The sequence below is a fragment of the Kryptolebias marmoratus genome, linkage group LG17 (genome assembly GCF_001649575.2).
Source record: "Kryptolebias marmoratus isolate JLee-2015 linkage group LG17, ASM164957v2, whole genome shotgun sequence".
NCBI lineage: Eukaryota > Metazoa > Chordata > Actinopteri > Cyprinodontiformes > Rivulidae > Kryptolebias > Kryptolebias marmoratus.
Window position 1 is genome coordinate 12,178,540 of NC_051446.1, and position 19,284 is coordinate 12,197,823.

Here is a 19,284-nt window from a genome sequence, read left to right on the forward strand (position 1 = left end):
AGAGACAAAGCAGGAACGGTTTTATCATCTTAACTTATTTGTTTTAGGATGATACACTTTATGTTTTCATATTGATATATAAAAATATATATATAGCAGTTCTAGTGTTCTCCCTCAGGCTGAGAGGAAGCTGTCAGCCTGCGTAACATTTAGTGAAGGTTCATACTCTGCAACGAGCGCAGAGTAGTGGGCGAGATTGTGCGCGCGCCCTGTTAGGGCTGCACCACTCTTAATCTGGATTATCGTGCAGCGCAGCAATGCTTTTCATAATCAGCGGAGTGAGCCGCGGCGTATGACATATCTGGATGCAGGGAGTCAGTTTAAAGGGGAGGTGTGTGCGTGCGTGTCTGAGTAACAGAGAGAGAGAGAGGGAAAAGAGACGGACTCGTTTCTTCTAATGGAGCAGGAAGCTCCGATCTGCAGGCTTTGTCTCGTTTTACGCACAAAAAAAGACTTTTTGGTGGGTAAGTAAGTTATCCTAATTTTACTTTTTTATCTTATCATCAGTCAAACCTTGATTTAATTAAATTGTGTTGTGGATTTGGAGTCTCGCTTGGTGCATGGATGCACGTTACCTGGCAACCGCCGCTTTAACTTTCACTCCTGCTGTGTCCTCCTGTCACTTTTGTCTCGTGGATGTAAAAGATCCAGCATGAGGACTGCTGACCTTTGAGTTGCATTTTTTCATATTCTAAACTCACGGATGTTTTGTCAATGGAAGCTGCATTAAGCTCTAACCAGCACGTCAGACTTCTCCTGCCTTCACGACATCCCATAACGATTAGTTTTGTTCGTGATCATTCTGGTCTTTAACTCAGTTAATTCAAAAGTGATAAACTGTCAACGAGTCGAGAAAGCAGCTCAGCAGTCTGTTTTATTTCAAAACACTGCTGTTCTTCATATAGCAAAGCAGCAATTTTCCTGTCATGAGATATAGAATTATAGCTACAGCCTTACATAAGACCATCTTTATAAAGAATTTATAAATGTTTCATAATTAGGTTGTAAACAATTAATAAATTAAACTAGGCTTCCTCAAAGTAATGCGTATCCCCTGCTGCCTTGCATGCCAGCGTTTCAAACAAAGACCATGGAAACCATCTGACCATCTGTCAGCGCTCTGGGTTTGTGTTGTAGGTGACTCTCAGCTATCACCACACCAAACTGTAGCTCAGTATCTGTACAACTGGCTGCGATATAGTGACTGGTTTCAGGTCAGGTCAGGGTTATAGCCTGCCACTGGTAACACTGTAACCCAGTACAACCTGCTGCATGGACAGGTCCTTCAGCTGCCCTACACCAGTGAGGAGGGCAGCATGACAACCAGCCGAATGAAAAAACAGATCTCTAAAAGAGCCATGTAGTGTCGACATCGTGGTGCAGCCCGGCAGCTTTATGGACGATGCTGAGTAAATGGTTTTGAAACAGACAGGAGAGACTCGAGTGCAGCCTTGACTCATCTTTTCAGGACAGAGGGGTGGGTCAGTAACTCTTGTGACCTGACGGCCTTATTCTTATGATCGTTATAACGACTCATAAGACTGGAACTCCCAATCCACACTTAGAACTGAAGAAGCCTTTTGGATGAGAGATGAAACATCTTCAAGAACCAAGAGAAGTCCAGTTGCCTTTTATTGAACCACTTTGGATTGTCATATCCTAGATGACACCAACAAGCCAACAGATTAGTCAACTAGTGCAGTCTAGGTGCACAAATATGTAAAGAAAAAAAGTAATCGAAGAACACACACTATGTCATGTTTGATTTTCTTGAGCGTGCATAACTTAGAGACAAAAAGTGGTCAGTCTAGACACCCTGTTGGTCACTGCTCCGCCTGGTTTTGACTCTGCTCCCCAGTGGAGTATCACTGCTTCGCAAAGGGATGGCGAAGTTACTAATAACTCAGATCAACAGCAGGTCACCGAGCTCTGCTCGCTTGGAATCCCACCCCACCAAATGTTGGTTGAGCTCATAATCCGGCTGTGTGATTTGTCAGATTTTGCAGCAAAAATCCCGCTTTAATGTTAATCTGAGATCGTTAGTGTCGGCAGATGATCAGAGGGTGGCACACAAACACACAAACCCAAACACGCAGAGACACAAACATGCAGGATGCGTTCTCAAAGAAAGGGCATAGGATTGAATAAACACTTTTCTGGCCCTCTGAGCACATGTGTTGTTTCTTTTTTTTGTTTGTTTCCTGTTACAGCCGTTGGATAATTATCTCTTCTCACAGCTATCTGAAAGGTGTGATTAGCACTATTTGTTTTCTTAGGATCTGCATGTGCAAATCCTAAGAAATGAAGCATTTCATGCTGCTGGTTAAGAACCCATGACTGAGTGGTAGAGCAAAAAATGAGCCCCAAAAGATACCTGTGCCTTAAAGGAAAAACAGAACAAAACAAATGCAAATATAAAAGAATAAAATCCTTATGTGTCACAGTTGTCACCAGCTGTCTTGTTGCTCGTTTCCTTGCTTGACATTTTCTGAAGCCGCACTATTGCCATAAGTTTTTGTTTTCTGAGATTGTTTCAGGCAAAAGTCCACAACAACACACAGAACAGTGACAGGGGAGTCACTTTAAAAACAAAGCAAAGTTTATTTTTTTAAGAAGATTTTTTTTGAGATAACATATAATTCTATATATAATTTAAAGAATGATTAATTTATCTATGGTTTTATGGCAGCTTTTAAATGTAAAGCCTGTATTTTACACGGTGGCAGCTGTTGGCGATAAATTGCGAACAGCATTTGTGGGAGAGTTTCCCAAATGTCTTGGGATGTTTATGAAGGGTTCTACGTTTCATCACCCGAGACGCAGGGCCTCGCTCTTGTGTAGCGAAGAATTATGAACATTTTAGAAAAATTTGTAAAACGTTTCTTTCAAAATAGTCACAGTGGTGTTGCAACTAAAATAGTCTTAAACCCTGCTCAGTCTGGTTTCCATGAGTTTGAAAAGGGACTTGTGACTTTGGGACTTGTGGTGAGCTATGAAACTAAATAGTGACTGATTGGAGACATAAAAAAGAACCTGACACTCCAGGCACCCTCAATGCCACAAAACTGTGAAAAAAATTAGAATAAACCCATTGAGAGACAGTATAAATAAGACATTTTGTGACTAAACTGCAACAAAATTATTTGCACAACCTATGTTTGCCTGCAAACATCTGTCAAATCTTGACCCAGATGTTGTGTCCTAAGCACCAAGTCAGCATGATCCCAAGTGAAAATTCATGTACTGTCTTGCAATTATTTGTTTTCAACAGTGAGAAAAAAGTTCTGCCAACCCAGGCGCCCTGGGAGAGTTGCGAAACTGAGACTAAATTGCAAACAAACCGGGACATTTTTAAAAGACTGACAAAATTGCGTTCAAAAAATTGCACAACACATATGCTAACTCTTGGCAAATTTTAGCCTAAATATCACGTCGAAAGTGCGTATTGTCTCCAACTTGTCACTGCCGGCCACAATCCTTTGATATACACCCATAAAGTCCATGTTTAGGTGCTCCATCTTCTTACCCTGTGATAATCTGTGAGGTCTACCTCCTCACTGCCCACTTTGTTTGAGAGCAGATTAGTCTGAATCTACCAGCTGCTTTGGAGTTGCTTGACATTGTGCCGCACTGTTATGTAAATCTGCTAAGTCCCAAGTGTAGTTTAACCTGCATCGTGAGGGGACCTGACAAAAACCCAAACAGGCTCCACGGGAGAGTTTGTGTTGGTTTCCAGCTTGTGATACAAATGAGCTTCTGACAGCTCTGCTCTGTGGTGGGTTTGCTTCAAGCATGCAGACGGTTTATTAGTAGAAGGTTGTGAAACAGGCAGTGCTTTTGAGACGTGAAAGCTACACAGAAAGAGTAGCACAGAGCATATCTGACTGGCTCTCACCATTCATCTCAGGGTTATATAAGTACCTCTTTAAGCAGACATCAGAGGAAATTTTGTCTCTGTGTTTTCACAGCTGACAGGAGGTTCTTTAAGGGACGAGGCTCCGCTTTCTTTAGAGAGTGTCAAGCTCAGAACTACTTCAGAGAGTTATTACTGGTACTTATAATGCCTTTTTATAGCAAGAATAATGAATTTTGAGAATCATACCTTTCCTGTTCCAGAGAAGAGCTACAACTTTTCTTGGCTATTGGTCCTAAATTTTATACAGATACTAAATTGATGCAAAAAACCCTATGAGATGTAAGCCCTGGCTGCCCTACTTTAAGCAATGATTTCGGGAGAAAGTCTGCCTTGTCTATTTTTGCATGCCAATTAAACCCCTCGCAATGTGGAGCGACAGCTATGGGAGAGGTGCTTACTTGTCTTGGATTCACGGTTCTTCACAGCTGAGCTGCACAGCAATAACACCTCGCCGCACAGTTGGCACCAGTGAGTTTGTGTGAAAATGAGGCAGAGGCAAAGAAAAGGAGCACTTTATTCTTTCCTCACAGCTCGCTTTGTCTGCTTTTATCCGCTCTGTTCACAAGCTTTAAAAAGAAATGTAGCTGACCGGGCTCTTTATTTATCCTTTTGTAGTGACACACGGCTGCCTTGGCTCGGAGATGTGAAATGAAGAAATGGCGGAGAGTGTGAAAAACGGGAGAAGAGGAAGTGAGGATGAAACAGGAGGATATAGCCGATCTCTAGAGGAGCCCCACAGCCTCTCCCTGATGGGCGCCACAAGGAGAAACCTCTCAAGAGGGATTGTGATCCAGCTGACTGGGACAGAAGGAGAGTGGGACAGCCCATATGACAATGAGCTCATCTTCTCCCTTGATCACGATGAAGACTACCCATCTGTATCACTCTCTAAGGAAAGGCAGCTTTACGGTGAAGATGACAAAGGATTAACGTCCCAAAGTTTCCATGTTCCTCTTTCCCCGTCAACCCCTGATTCGCTGGGGAATGTCTCCACCATGGGACCCAGCTTCCTCTCCCCCGGCTCTTCCTCACCCAGCCCCCGGCCCCTGGCGAGCCTGGTCAAGTCCCTCTCTACAGAACTCGAGCTGAAAGAGAGCTCCACTCTCAGACCCAAACCTTTTCTTAGCCTGGTGAAGTCCATCTCCACGGAGCTCTCCCGCTCAGAACCGGAGGTGTCACAGTCCAAGTCGGACTCTCGTCTCAACCTTCACCTGTGGAAGCAGCTGACCCAAACAAAGACACGGAGCAATGGCGATTCTCGCACCGCTCCACCGTCCCCTAGTTCAGTCTCCCCTTGCGGGGAGGGCCTGAAAGGAGGCTTCTTCAAAATGGAGCTGGAGGACACCAGGAGGAAGCTGTCGGAGGCCATGCATGAGCCTCTAAGCAGCATGTTCAGCAAGATCATGAGAGAAGAAAGTGGAGGCAGCCCCAAACACCACGGTAAGCCGCAGGTGGCCCACCAGAGCAGCTGCCGAAGCCTGGGAAGGGAGGGCAGCACGGATACGGTTCTTTCCGAGTCTCCTGTAAGAAATGCAAGGAAAACGGACGGGGATCATTTGCCCGTCTTTGAGTGGCCTTCGGTAAGACACCTCACGAGGTTTCATCGGAGCACGTGCCCTGTGCATCACCACAGACAGCATCACAAGGAGGAGGAGCTAGAAATATGTACAGATGGTGATGTGATGCAGGTGTTTGCTATTGAGACACAAAAAAGGACATCACCTGGTTCTCAAGCTGTAGCATCCCCAACTAAAATGACTCCACCTCCGGCTTCTCATCCTCTGCCCCGAATGAGTTTATTCTGTGTCGCAGTGCTGTCCTACGGTTACTTTATCCTACCTCTTAGTCCATACATGTCTGGCCTTGCTCTGGGGTTGGCGCTGGGATTTTTGCTCGGGCTGCTTCTCATTCGATTGGGTTCCTCCACGCCTAACTGCTCAGTGCCGGTTCACAGATCAGCACAGCCACCGCTTGGTGAAGGCCATCTGACAGGTGGGTTTGTCAGCACCGAGCCCGACACCCTCAAGGTAAGTGACTGAGTCACAAAGAAGGAAAATGCCACCCCATTATCTGCAACTTGCAGTTCCATTACTCACACATGCCCAGCAAGACTTACAGAACTTGTGCAAAAAACTCATCATGTATTGAATAGATTTTTTTTTTCTCAGAGTATCAAGGAAATGTTAGGTCATAGCCAATCAGCTAGAAAACTGCAGAAAATAGCTGTCCTGACTCTAGCCTAGAGTTTTACAGGCATAGAAAAATCCAGGCAAACTTCTCTGTAAGTCATGACTGTTTTATTGAAATATTTAAGATATATTAAATGAACCTCATTTTCCATTCAACCCTTAAGTACTTATTGCTATGAGCCCAATGGGTGCTGGCTGTAGATTTACATAAAATATCTATCATCTGTTTTAACTCGAATGAGAAAAGGAATAGGTTTGTTTTCTAGAGTGTTTACCTACAGTATTTCACAAAAAAAACATACAAATTATCCATCCGTCCATCCGTCCATCCGTCCGTCAATTTCTGATAATCACCACATCATCTAATCATGTCTGATTTCTTCCTACAGTGTATAAATACATTCCTGTTTCTTCAATCAATGTCAGATTCTAATTGTTTGTCAGTTTTGCCTCAAATTAACTCGGCCTTAGTTCTTCCCCGTCCGGCATTTGGGTCCTTCTCCCCTACAACCATGAATCGTGAAACAATAAGGCTAGCACGTCATTTTGCAATAAAATCCTTTATTCTAACACACCAAAATCATATGTCGTAGTGCCACTTCCTCCACTTTGGCAGAGAGCATACAGCTCTGATTTAATCTGAAGACAATTATAATCTCCTTCTCGGTCTACTGAAGTGGTGCTTTTATTTTCAACAATCCAATCTACAAAAAGCTGTCCACCAGCTTAAACCACATATTGGACCCTTGTTGTGCTTTTAAACCACCAAAAGGCAGTTAATCACGGTTCTGGTCAAACAGCGAATCTCTGTGTGACAAAGTGTCCTCATGGTAAATCAATAAAATTCACAGTGTCCTTGATGTGTAATCATTATGACTCTGTGTATAATAATAAAAAAAATGTATATTTAGTATCAAAACAAACAGTGTAAATAGGTACACGAGACAAAATACTTTCTTGAACCATCTTCTTCTTCTTTTTCTGTTGGTTCCTTTTCAGGGATCATCCTCCTCCATCTAATTCTGTCCTCTGTGTCCTCTGTCCTCACTCTAACTACCTCCATGTCCTCTGTATCTGCATCCATATATCTCCTCTTTGTCTTTTTCCTGGCAGCTGCATCTCTAACATCCTTCTACCAATATACCCACTGTCCCTCCTCTGCACATGTCCAAACCATCTCAGTCTGGCCTCTCTAAGTTTATCTCCCAGTCCTTCAACCTGTGCTGTACCTCTGATGACCTCATTCCTAATCCTGTCCATCCTTGTCCCTCCCAAGGAGAACCTCAACATCTTCAGCTCTGCCACTTCCGATTCTGTCTCCTGTCTTTTTGTCAGTCCCACTGTCTCTAAACCATATAATATAGCTGCTCTAGAACCTATTTAAGTTAAAAAATGCAGCTTATCTATAAAAACCCTCACTGTGTCACCATTTTAAGTCTTTACAAAAGCAGAACTGTATAAATTCACAGCAAAACACAATGAAAACTATCACTTTCTGAGTGTCCAATAAAAGAAAGAGAAACGCCAGCGCCAAGGCCGTGTATTAAAACAAATTTGTTTTGAACGAGAACAGCGTCAAGTGTTTCAGCATCTCCGCTGTCTGTTTTCATCCCAAATGACTCTTTTTGATAAGACGCACAGCTGTTGTACACGAGGTAACCACAGCACAATTAAAATAGTCAGGGATGAAAACTGAGCTGTAATTAATGCTCTCCTTGAAGGGAGCATCCACCAGCCAGACGCTGTCGGTTCCCGAGGCAATTACCAAGAAATACAAGCAGTAATTTGTCAGCAAGGTTGGCATGTTGGGGAAGGAGACCAGTAGAAAAGGACATTTCATTCCCTTTGTTTGATCGTTTACAGCCGGGTTTCAGTCTGAAGGCTGATGAGACTTTAAATAAACTGAACTTTTAGGTTCCTGGAAACTTCACTGCACATTTTAAACTGAACACAGTTTTTCCAACTAGGTTTTTTTTTAAATTTCTGTTCGTCCCAACTATAAGATGTAATATATATTATACTTAAATAATGCGTGTTAAACTAATTGGTGTTTCTGAACTGACAGTAGCAGCGAAAGAGGTTGTGTGCTAATTATCTTGCTACAAATGACTACTTTTGTTCAGTTTGAAAAACAAGCCAGGCTTTTTAAGAAATAAATTTAAAAAGGCCTATTTGCAATCATCAATACACAGCATAAAATGTCTGATCAAATTGCCCATACACCAAAATATAAATCTCAACTTCTAAAAGTGTTGACTTTCTTGTTTGTGTCCTGCAACTGGGTCTTGTGTAACTATCATGAAAAAAAAACAAGTTATTATTCAGGCTTGGGCTGCAAGGTGCTTTAATTAATGTGAACTCAGAAGTGTGGGAGTGCAGACCCTGGACAGTCAACGGCGTGCACATAACAGACAAGTGCACAAGATGACTGAGTGACATTTAGGACTGGAAGTAAGCTAATTGGAACTATACAAATACTTTTCTTTAAAACTATCACAGTCAGAGGGACAAACCAAAGATTTTCTGTAAAAAAACAAACAAAAAAAACCTAGGATGAATATGTCACCAGCCCTGAATGATGAAACCATACAGAACCCATTAGAAAGTAGATAAGTTGGGATGCAATTGTTTATGGAAAGAGAAGTTTTGATTTAGTCAGAAATTAGACAGGAATTTACCAGAATTTCTTTTGTATAAATCTGAGCGTGAAAATCCAGAAACTTCAGTGCTCAAGCAGTCGGGTTTGTTTCATCAAAGAATAAACTCCTCAGCTCCAGGATCTCTTTTTGACTCCAGTATATTTTTAGGACATTGGTTTACTTTTAACATGATCTTACCTGATGTGAAGAAATGAGGTCCAGAGTGAAAAACTGGGCAAAACCCAGATAATAATTTTATGCTACAAAGGCCTGGAAAGATATTGCTTGGTAAGGCTGATTTAGGACACAATGTTCCTATATTATGCATTCTTTAGTAGTAAAACTAATATGTGTACATCTGTAAACCCACAGGTTGGAGGCTTTAATACTTCACAAAAATTAATTGAACATTAGGGATCATATTAGTTTGAAAAAACAAAACCAACTCTCACCACTAACAACTCTAGGAGTGAAAACAAAAACCTTTTTTAAGAAGACGTTCACTTTTACCCCTATTTATTCCCTCTCAGACTGATTGCAGACATTATTACACGCTTTTCAAAACTGCATTATTTTCCGGTGACGTTGGTGCATGTTCAAACTAGCACTCACTGTTTGTCTTTTTCCAGGCCTGGATGAATGAGATCCATGATTATGACCCAGAAACCTACCATCCAGCTCTGACTCACTCCGTCTTTGCCACCCTGGAGGGGTCATGCCTCCGTCTGGACTACCCACGCGCTAACATCAGCCGCAGGGCCACGTATGACGAGCGAGCCCACGAAGCCACCTTCGTCAAGTCACGCTGCTTTCAGCTCGCAAAAAGCAAAGTACGAATACTCTCTCAGGAACGCCCTCTAGCTGGGATTGCACGGGAACAATTGCAGATATGTTGCATGAGATGCATGTAGCCTCTTTCTGCACACTTTATCATTTGGGGGTCCATGACATTTTAGTCAGCATGAGCTGTCCAAAAGAGAAGAAGAGTGTGCTGCATTGGTGTATAAGTGCCAAATGATTAGATGCGTGCAATTTTGAATAATTGATGCATCTCGGAGCGACATTTAGGGTGACATTTTAGCACGCTGCCTCAAAGCACACGCTCACACAAAAACACCAAAGGTGAAGAAGAACATTTTAGAAAAGGTGGCTAATTGGCAAGAAAAAACACTTTAGGTTTGTGCTCACAGCATAGGCTCCAAGTCTAAAAGCATCAGGCATTTACTAATTGATTTTGTTCCTCGCAGGTGTTCCTGCTGCCGTCTGCGTTGGCACGGAAGAGGATATGGAACCCGAAGTATCCCATCTGCATCCAGCTAGCTGCAGGGTCGAGACCTCAGGACGGGGAAAGAGGAGGTCTGGCGGAGGACCTTGAAGACGAGCAGGGAACCGAAGCGGCGCCAACGGGCTCCAAACAAAGCCACCACCCTCCAAACATGCTTTACCTCTTCGGCCGCACAGGGAGAGAAAAGGAGGAGTGGTTTCGTCACCTTCTGCAGGCATCCACGGATGCAGAGGTGGAAGTGGAGAAGGACAGGCAGGGACATGGCAGACATGTGTCCCGGCTGGGTATGAGAAATGTTATTAATGCACTTGACTAGAAAAAAAAAACAAGATCTCTACAAACACAACATATGTGTGCGGATTATGGATTACACACTCAGACATCTAAAGCCATTCCCCATCAGGAGAATAAAAAAATCAGACGAGCTTTGGTTTAGAAAATATTACTGAGCTTAAAGAGCAAATTTACTTTACAGTTCCTAAATCAAATCTGTTTTTAATGTCAACTGTTGCAGTTAGTTTTTCATGCCTGACAGTGTTATTTATTTGATAGGTTTGACATGTAGTCCATGGCTCGATTTGATAAAACAAAGGATTTTATCCCTCCTGCTGTCCTTGGGTCAAAATGACCCCTTATTTTTATTTTCGAAGGACAGAATTTTCCAACAGCTCCAATATCAATCATATGCCTTTGTAGGTCCTCGTAATGCAGAGCGTAAATAGTTGTTTGTCTCATTTGTCTCTATGTGTCCCTGTGGTGGATCTGTCCAGGGTGTCCCCTGCCTCTTACACAGCGACTGCTGGAGATAGGCACCAGCACCCCGTGACCAGGAAGGGAGAAGCGGGTAAAGAAAATGGTTGGATGAATGAAGCAAAAAGACAAGTTTGGATCTGTGACTTATAAAGTCAAAAATGTGTGACAACTACTGTATGTGTAGCTAACTTTCTCTTGCCCTGCTAAAATGTCTGAAAGCAAGTATGACATTAATAGCTCTAAATATTGCCCTCTGTTAGTGTTAGAACCTGCCACAACAATACAGCTAGCTCAGTGTCTAAATAACAAACGTGGTTCTTGGAATAGGTAGTGTAGCAGGAACTACTAAAATGATTTAAACTAATATTTTTTTTATAAATGTAAGATGGCTGGAGTACTTATGACCAGTCAGTATCTTACCTGCAGCAGACAGCGGTCATGACTATCTCAGTTTGGAGAATCAGGAACAAGTTTTCAGGAGGGAGTCGAGATAACAGCTACTAAAAGCACAAACCCATTCACCATCTAGATCCTTCGAAAATCACTCTGAAGTCGCTCATGGCATGATTGGTTTAGGATATCAGGCAAACATTTCATCCTGCAATGATGTGAGCTTTTATAATTGAAGTCAGCATTGCAGAACTGACCCAAGACTGGCTGATCCCACTACTGTCTGTCATCACTACATCAGAACCTCGAGCCTCGGTGCTGGCTTACCCCATATGTAAGCACCTATTATGGCCCTGTTACTGCTTTGCATGGTGGCTCAGAGGTGTAACAGCTGTGGGTTGACTTAAACCCTCCTGAAGCCCTCAAAAGAGAGAGAGAGATACAGACAGGTAGAGAAGCACTTGTAACTTCGGGTCAATTTCACCCCGAAAGCCACTGGAGGGTTAAACTCCAGATGCCATCTCAGTCCTTTCAGAAGTCATTGAACGACGGTCAGAAGGCTTCTCAGTTCCGACTTGTGTTTTCTAATAGGCGCTTTAGTGGGGCCTGTTCAAAAAATGTAGTTGACTTGGAAGATTGTGTCGTGTCTGGTCTGGCACAACAAGGCAGAGGGGCTATCTGCTCCATTGAGCAGGCGACTGTGATCACATTTTACTGTTTGCAGGTTTGTTTTATTTATTTAGTTTTGATTCCCATCTGGGGAAGCAATACCTTTAATAGCACTTTGCTAGGTCTACCAGGTAATATCTCAAATTGCCTGCCCTAACCTTTCAAAGGACACAGAAGGAAATCATTTTGTAATCCTGCTTGTAAAAGATCAACCAACCAGCTTATTGTTGATTGTTTTTCTTGGGAACCCAGCAAAGAACATCCATGTCCCAAGGAGCAGAGGCCCCAGCACAGATGATGAGGCCCCCTCCACACCTCCAGCTCATTGCATCCCTACAACCAAGGGTCTTTGTGTGCTCGACTACCCCGCCTACATGGCTCGACTCCTGTCCACAGAGGAGCCGACACCCCTTTCCAGTCCTGGAGCCAGCAGTGCAGAGGCAAGCCCTACCATTAAAGGGCATGTAAGTCAAGTTTGCTGTTAAAATAAAGTGGCATTTTAAGCTCTACAGCGCTCTGAACCTTCCTTGTCCTTATCTCGTTTGCCAGTGCACCTGCGATCAGATGAAGTACGCCGAGAAGAGCCAGACTGAGTGGGTCAACGCGTTCATCGGTCGAATCTTCTGGGATTTCCTCAGAGAGAAGCACTGGGCTGACGTCGTGTCCCACAAGATCCAGAAGAAGCTGAGCAAAATCAGAGTGAGAGCTAGTTTACTGAAAGGTCACATAAAGGGCACGTTAAAAATATACTCCACTTTAAACTTTAATATTCCACACTTTCCACAGCTGCCTTACTTTATGAATGAACTTACTCTGACTGAGTTGGACATGGGTTGCTCGATGCCACATATCATCGCCACCTCCAGACCAGAAGTTAACCACAGAGGTGAGTAAAGTCGGGAAGCTAAACGTGCAGATAATTCAGTCAGCTAACACCCACAGCAGCAAGAGATGAGTGAGAATTTGACCCGTTGCTAATGTAATTACAGCAGAGCACCAGATCAGATCCTGCTATCCTGTCACAATCTCCATTGGACAGGGGGTTTTGACATTCGTAGTGCTGTTAAGGGTGGGTGGTCTTCAAAATGTGGACGTCCAGCAGCCTGCAATGAGCATGAGTCAATATTCGCAACCTTATTATCCTTCTTCTTGATTTTCTCCACTCGGTTTGTTGTTACACAACCTCGCTGCAACGGCTCATCCCGTTTATCAGCTTTTCTCATTTTCACTGCCCAACTCTGGGACTAATAATCCACCGTAATTTATTAGAAATTTAATTTCAAGGTCCAATCATCTCAGTGAAAGCTGCTTAATCTGCCCACTAAGCTGTGTGTGTCCAGATAAGGTTGCATGTATGTATGTAGGGGGGGTGGGGTTGTCTTTATTTTGGTGGTCTGACGCTGATGTTTTTGTGGTGCCCCCTTCAGGCCTGTGGGTGGATCTGCAGCTAGTCTACACGGGTAACCTGCAGATGACCCTGCAGACCAAGTTCAACCTGTCCAAGCTGGGTAAAGAGGGCAGTCAGGACACGGTGCACCATTCCACCGACACTTGCAGTACACGGTCAGTGCTACACACACACACACACACACAGCACAACTAACCCAGCTATCCCCATTCATGCTATCTCAATAACAAGCTAAATTTTAGTAGCCACATCTTTCTAATCATAAAAATAGTTTCTGTTATAATCTGCACTTTTTGACATTTAAGCTCTTTTTGAAGATGATGACCAATGGGGACTGTTTTGTTTCTTTTCTAAACAAAACCAATTTGTTAAAAAAAAAGTTCTTAATTTGGTTCAAACACGATTTTCTCAGGAAGCTAAATATAGATTGCAGCATTGTAAAAGTCTTAAAAATGCATTTGAGTCAGCAATGAAGCAAATATAAAAGGGTATAGAGATAAAATTGGGTGGATAGAATTCCCTCCAAAATTTTCCCTCCAAAACCCAAAAAGACTTCCTGGAGCTGTTTTAACTTCTAAATTGGAGTACCTAAAAAGCAAACTGCTCTTTTGTTATAAAATATAAAAAAAGTATGGTTTTTAATGTAATACATTAGCATTATCATCATCTTTAAAGCATTATCTCACAAGCAGATGTATTTTTAAAAGAAAAGATGGTGCTAAATGCTAGGCTACAAACCAAACCAGTGATTGGCTTCACACTAGCTATATTTGTCTCTTTATTCACAGTCTATTGCCAGAATTGCAGTAAAAGTGGGATTTTCATTTTTTTCTTTTTTACATCCTGTTCCCACACAATGTTCCCCAACCCCTTTAAGGGTACAATATATACCTGTCAACAATATGCTTTCCCAACTATAAATGCCCTGGATTCATTGATTAAGAGGATGTTGAGTAAGGTTTAATTACAGATGATGGTGAAATCTCAGACATTTATCAAAAACACTAATATAGATGCTTCTGTCAGTGTAGCTGATTAAGTCTTTCCAATCCCGACTTATGTGTGTGTGTGTGTGTGTGAGTGCCCTTCTAGCTCCAAGCCCATCCTCGAGGTGCTGGCAGACAGCGATGAAGAGTCCTCCAGCGCAGCTTCATCTGATGAGGAAGAGCCGCTTCTCTCGGAGTCTCATGGTTTGGTTGGGGAGAAAGGCTCCACACCAGCAACCGAAGGGTAAATACTGAGAAAATGTTAAAAAAAAAAAACAGCATTTCTTGCATGAATGCATGTCGCCCACCACCTTTTATGCCAGAGTTTTAAACTGAAATCATCTGGGTTTCTTTTGCTTAGATCATAAAAACGACGTTATGCTTGATTATTATTGCAAAAAATGCAATCTGTTAGTTGGCTAATGTTGTATACTGTGGCGGCCATCTTAAACTGGCTTGACTCCAAAAGCTGATCAGTTGCAGATGAACACCCAGTGATTACGTTCATTAAAATCTGTCCAGCGACTCATGAGATATTTTGCTAACAGACAAATAGACGTGCACACACAGATACAGGCTAAAACATTATCGCCCGCCTGTCGCATTAACAAAGTTATCTATATTCATTATTATAGCAAAGTGCTCCAAATGAAAGATAGTTACTTTAATTGAAACTATGAGATTATAATATTATTTCAAATAATTCAGATTAACAGCTATAGTGCTTCAGGGTATGTAAAGTGAAGGAATTCTTTCAGTAATTTATCAGCATGAAGTGTTATTTCTCTCCTTCTGGTTTGTGAGTGCTCATTTTCCGAGAGCAGCAAGTGAAGCTGCGCTGACATCACACTCCAGATGGTTCCTGATTTCATTTTCAGAGCCACAGCTCTCTGCAAACTTTTGACTTCGGCGTCTGAACACTAAATCTGCTGCCAAGTGAAGGATCACGATAACACTCCCCTCTCCTCTCCTCTCCTCTCCTCTCCTCTCCTCTCCTCTCCTCTCCTCTCCTCTCCTCTCCTCTCCTCTCCTCTCCTCTCCTCTCCTCTCCTCTCCTCTAATCCTCTTTCGCAGGACGGGGGGAGGAAAGACCGGGAGGAAGATTCTGAGATTGGTGGACAAAATCGCCAAATCCAAGTACTTCCAGAGGGCCGCCGAGAACGAGTTCATCAAGAAGAAGTTCGAGGAGATGTCCAACACCCCCCTGCTGCTCGCCGTGGAGGTTCGAGAGCTGTCGGGGACTCTGGCTGTCAACATCCCGCCGCCCCCTACAGACAGGATATGGTACGAACACAGAGATACAGGTGCAGCACAACAACATGGAGGTTGGAGCAAAAAAACAAAAATAAGCCTGGACCAGTTCTTTAGTGTTGGTTTAAATGCTAAATTAAAACAAAGTCCTATAAACACCCTTAACCGAACAAGTGTTTCGACTCTGTAAGGTCAGCAAACAAAGCTTATTCAACAGCCAGATTAGAGATTAGAGGGGATTTGGCTTCTTCTACAACTCATAAACATCTCACAAAGACACTTTTATTACATTTTTAATGACGGGCTCATGACTGTAATGTCATGTTCAGAACCGACAGAAGAGAATAAACAAGAATAAATTAATAAAAAACAGAACTAAAAGGTCATATATTTGATTGAACTTGTTGGAGTGTGAGACTTCTTTAACTTACATACGTACTTACTTCTTTAAAACAACTGAGCCATTCTTGAGTTTACTGACAATTTGGGTATTTTCAAGTAGGGTTTTGTGTGTGGAAAGATAATGAATAATAATATCTTACCTGCTGTAGATAGCTTATTGAAACACCTCCGTTTGAGGAAACGGTATAAGTTGGACAAGCTCATGTGGCTAAAATCAAAGCGTCATAAAACACCTTAAATCAAAGACCTTCATGCTATTTTATAGACCTTTACATCAACATCAGTTCTGCGTTAGTTATTTCCACAGAACTCTGTGGTTGTTTATGAGAGCAAACGGCTGCAGCAGAGAGGTGCAGCACTTCCTGTGCAGTCTGATGTCACATCAAGCTGGAATATCAAAATATTTCTGCCGGAACAGGCGAACCAGACGATGGTGTAAAAATTCAAATATTTAAGTTTTGTATGAACCACTGTGAAATTTGGATGATTAGTTGTAGATTGGAGAAGACAAAATCTCTTCTGGAACCTTTTCATCAAAGTCGGTTTTGTCTTACGCTGCCGTTTCGGCAGAAATCCGATAAATTCCGAACAGAGACGACCACAGGCTGCGCGAGCAAAATAACCTCGTAAATATTCTAGTATTAAACGGCTACAACATTTTAAAAGACAAAAGTTCTATTAAGGACGCAGCAGTCCACGTTTGGACTCGCCGTTACCTCGCCGATCAAACTTAACATGTTATTTGTTTGTAACCTCTGCACAGAGCCTCACTTTAAAACAATCACAATTCCCCTTTAAGAATTGCTTTTATTTTAAAAGACATTAAAAGAGAGAGAGAGAGAGAGAGAGAGAGAGAGAGAGAGAGAAAACCCAAAATGTTTTGCAGCTTGTTTTGAGAGAGCACGTCGCTTCAGACTCCCTTCAGCTGATATAAAGAAAGCTAAAAGCAGGTCTGACTCAGACTATCACGCTGACACACAGAATGATAGTCTGAGTGACGCTCGGTGGTGTCTGCTGGCAAAACATCAGATAGAACCAGACGTCAGAACTTTAAAGGGGAAATGAAAAGTGTTTTGAAGCTAACATAAATCAAAGGAAAGTTATAAAAGGTGGCTTGTTTTCTGAGTCTCATTTAAAAAATGTACACTAAATTTACTCCACTGCTTCCATTTCCCCTGATAAACACTGACAGTAACCTCCTCAGTATCCTACAGTGGTCTGCCACAGCTGGCTCCGCCTCCTCTACGTCACCAACCAAGGAGGTAACTCCGCCCACACAATCACCACACTTCAGGATTTTGACACAAAAACTCTAAAAACAAGTCATTAACGTTTTAAATCAGAGAAATAGACCGCTGGAGTGTTTTATGATAGGGTTTAACAAAAAGAAAAGCATGAAAACTCATTATTTTGATATTTTGTTTCATTTTCCCTTTAAGGATCTCAGCAGATTGGCACCCAGTACCTCAGGACATCCTAAAGTCTTGTGAGATTAAATGTTTTGAAATGTCAGTGGCAGCTTGAGGGGGACCAACATGATGACAAACACAAATGTGCTTTGTTTAAAAAAAAAAGAAATTATTTTCTGTATCATTCTACGCGTCGTCACATGAAACACTGTGCACCTTGACTTCTCCTGTTGCCGCCCAAAGTGAATCCCAAATTCGATGCGAGGCTAAGCTCGCCGCGAGCCTGACATTTCCCTCGTCTCGTCCGCAGGTACAGCTTTTGCGGGCCGCCCAAGCTGGATCTGCACGTGTGTCCCAAGCTGGGCGGGCGGGAGGTGACTTTCTGCCACGTGACTGAGTGGATTGAGAAGAAACTCCAGGACGAGTTCCAGGTCAGACAAATGACTCTTTTGTATTGGTGCGAGCACCAATACACCAAAACCAGCTGTTTTTGTAATGTTTGCCCCGTCTCGCCCTGCTCAGAAAGTCTTTGTGCTGCCAAACATGGATGACATCCACTTGCCCCTGATGCACTCGGCGGAGGTGAGCCAGCAGGCGCGCGGGTCTCAACACTCCCGAAGGTCCTCTGCGGAGTGCGTCGAGTCCTTTCAGCCCAAAAGTACCGCGGCAGAATCCAACTAGTGCCTCACAGTCAATGAGCAGTAGAGACAACAAGCCTATATAAGGTGAAACTTGTCTGCTGAGGCTTTCAAACCCTGAACCAGAGGTCTCTATGCATCCTATGGGCTGTAACTGTTCACATGGTAAATCAGAAAGAGAACAGCGACAAATGTTTACACGTGAACAATCCCGACGAGATTTTATTTACTGACTGATTCAGCGTTCCCAACTCAGTGTGTCGTTTTTGATATTAACTGGATGAACAACATTATTAAATAAAGAAAATTAAAGGAAACTTGAAAACTTTTCTGTTTGTTCTTCAAATCGCAGCAGCGTTACAGATCAGTGAAAATCTTCTCTTTGGACCACAAGTGGTCAATATGTTATTTATTTATTTATTTTTGTCAAAGATTCATTTTGACTCAGTCAAGGACCAAGGATTGAACAAACACAAAGCCGAAGCATGCTGACTGCATCTATCACACACAGCATCCCATCGTCTGCAAAAACACACCCAAAACAGTGGTTTTCTTTCACATCCCATTAAGAAATTATTTCTTGCTGCATACTTGTAGATTGCTCAGTCTGTTGTATGAATATTCTTTCATGCAGATATGCCAGATGTCTCTTTCAAGGCTTTGTATTGCCCATTTTTAACCTTCTGCAGGGGAGATAATGTGTGCATTTGTTTCTGTTACCGCAATAATTCATGAACCAATGGATGAATCTTAATGAAAGTCTCAGAAAGTAAATTTTGGATCGACATCTACACCTGATTAAATTTTGGAGTCAGCCTGATTCAAGATGGCCACCACAGCCAACTGATCTAAGCAAACATGTAAATGGCTATAACTCAGTCTGTTTTACAGATATTGAACTGAAATTTGGTGTGGTGGTAGCTGAGACTAATTTGCAACACATGCACCAAGCAGAGCATCTTTGCTTAAAACTTTGGCATTACCTGTTGGCGTCGACGCTCTCTGTCTGTTAGCAAAATAACTCCAGAACCACAGGAAAAATATTTTTGTGAAACTCTCAGAAAAAATTCAGTGAATGAGAATCTACAACTGCTTAACTTTTGGCGTCAACACAGTTTAGGATGGTGGACACATATAATCAACTTCAGTCATCATGTAAACAGCTATAACGCAGTTGTTACAGATATTGAGCTAAAGTTTGATGTGGCAGTCGCTGAGAGTCATTCACAACACATACTCCGAGTGCTCAGAAATCTTCAGAAAGCCTTCTTTTGCCCGTGTGCGCTTTACACACATTTTTGTGGGAAAAGGATTTTCTTGTCACGCTGACAGCTTCTGAGCTGAAAGTG

At 42.5% G+C, this 19,284-nt stretch overlaps 1 protein-coding gene across 2 annotated transcripts; it reads left to right on the plus strand.

The window, feature by feature from the left end:
* The first annotated feature begins 270 nt into the window (after window positions 1-270).
* On the plus strand, window positions 271-18,252 carry tex2l (testis expressed 2, like). 2 transcript variants are annotated; one of them, XM_017418589.3, is made up of 12 exons: window positions 271-464; window positions 4,532-5,943; window positions 9,374-9,574; window positions 9,992-10,313; window positions 12,094-12,305; window positions 12,391-12,540; window positions 12,628-12,727; window positions 13,269-13,404; window positions 14,342-14,479; window positions 15,310-15,519; window positions 17,608-17,728; window positions 17,820-18,252. In XM_017418589.3, the coding sequence occupies exons 2-12, from the start codon at window positions 4,573-4,575 to the stop codon at window positions 17,976-17,978; spliced, it is 3,120 nt and encodes a 1,039-aa protein (XP_017274078.1). In that variant the 5' UTR covers window positions 271-464; window positions 4,532-4,572; the 3' UTR covers window positions 17,979-18,252. The 2 variants fall into 2 exon arrangements, with proteins under 2 accessions (XP_017274078.1, XP_017274079.1); XM_017418590.3 differs by having other exon boundaries at window positions 271-460.
* The last annotated feature ends 1,032 nt before the right edge of the window (window positions 18,253-19,284 follow it).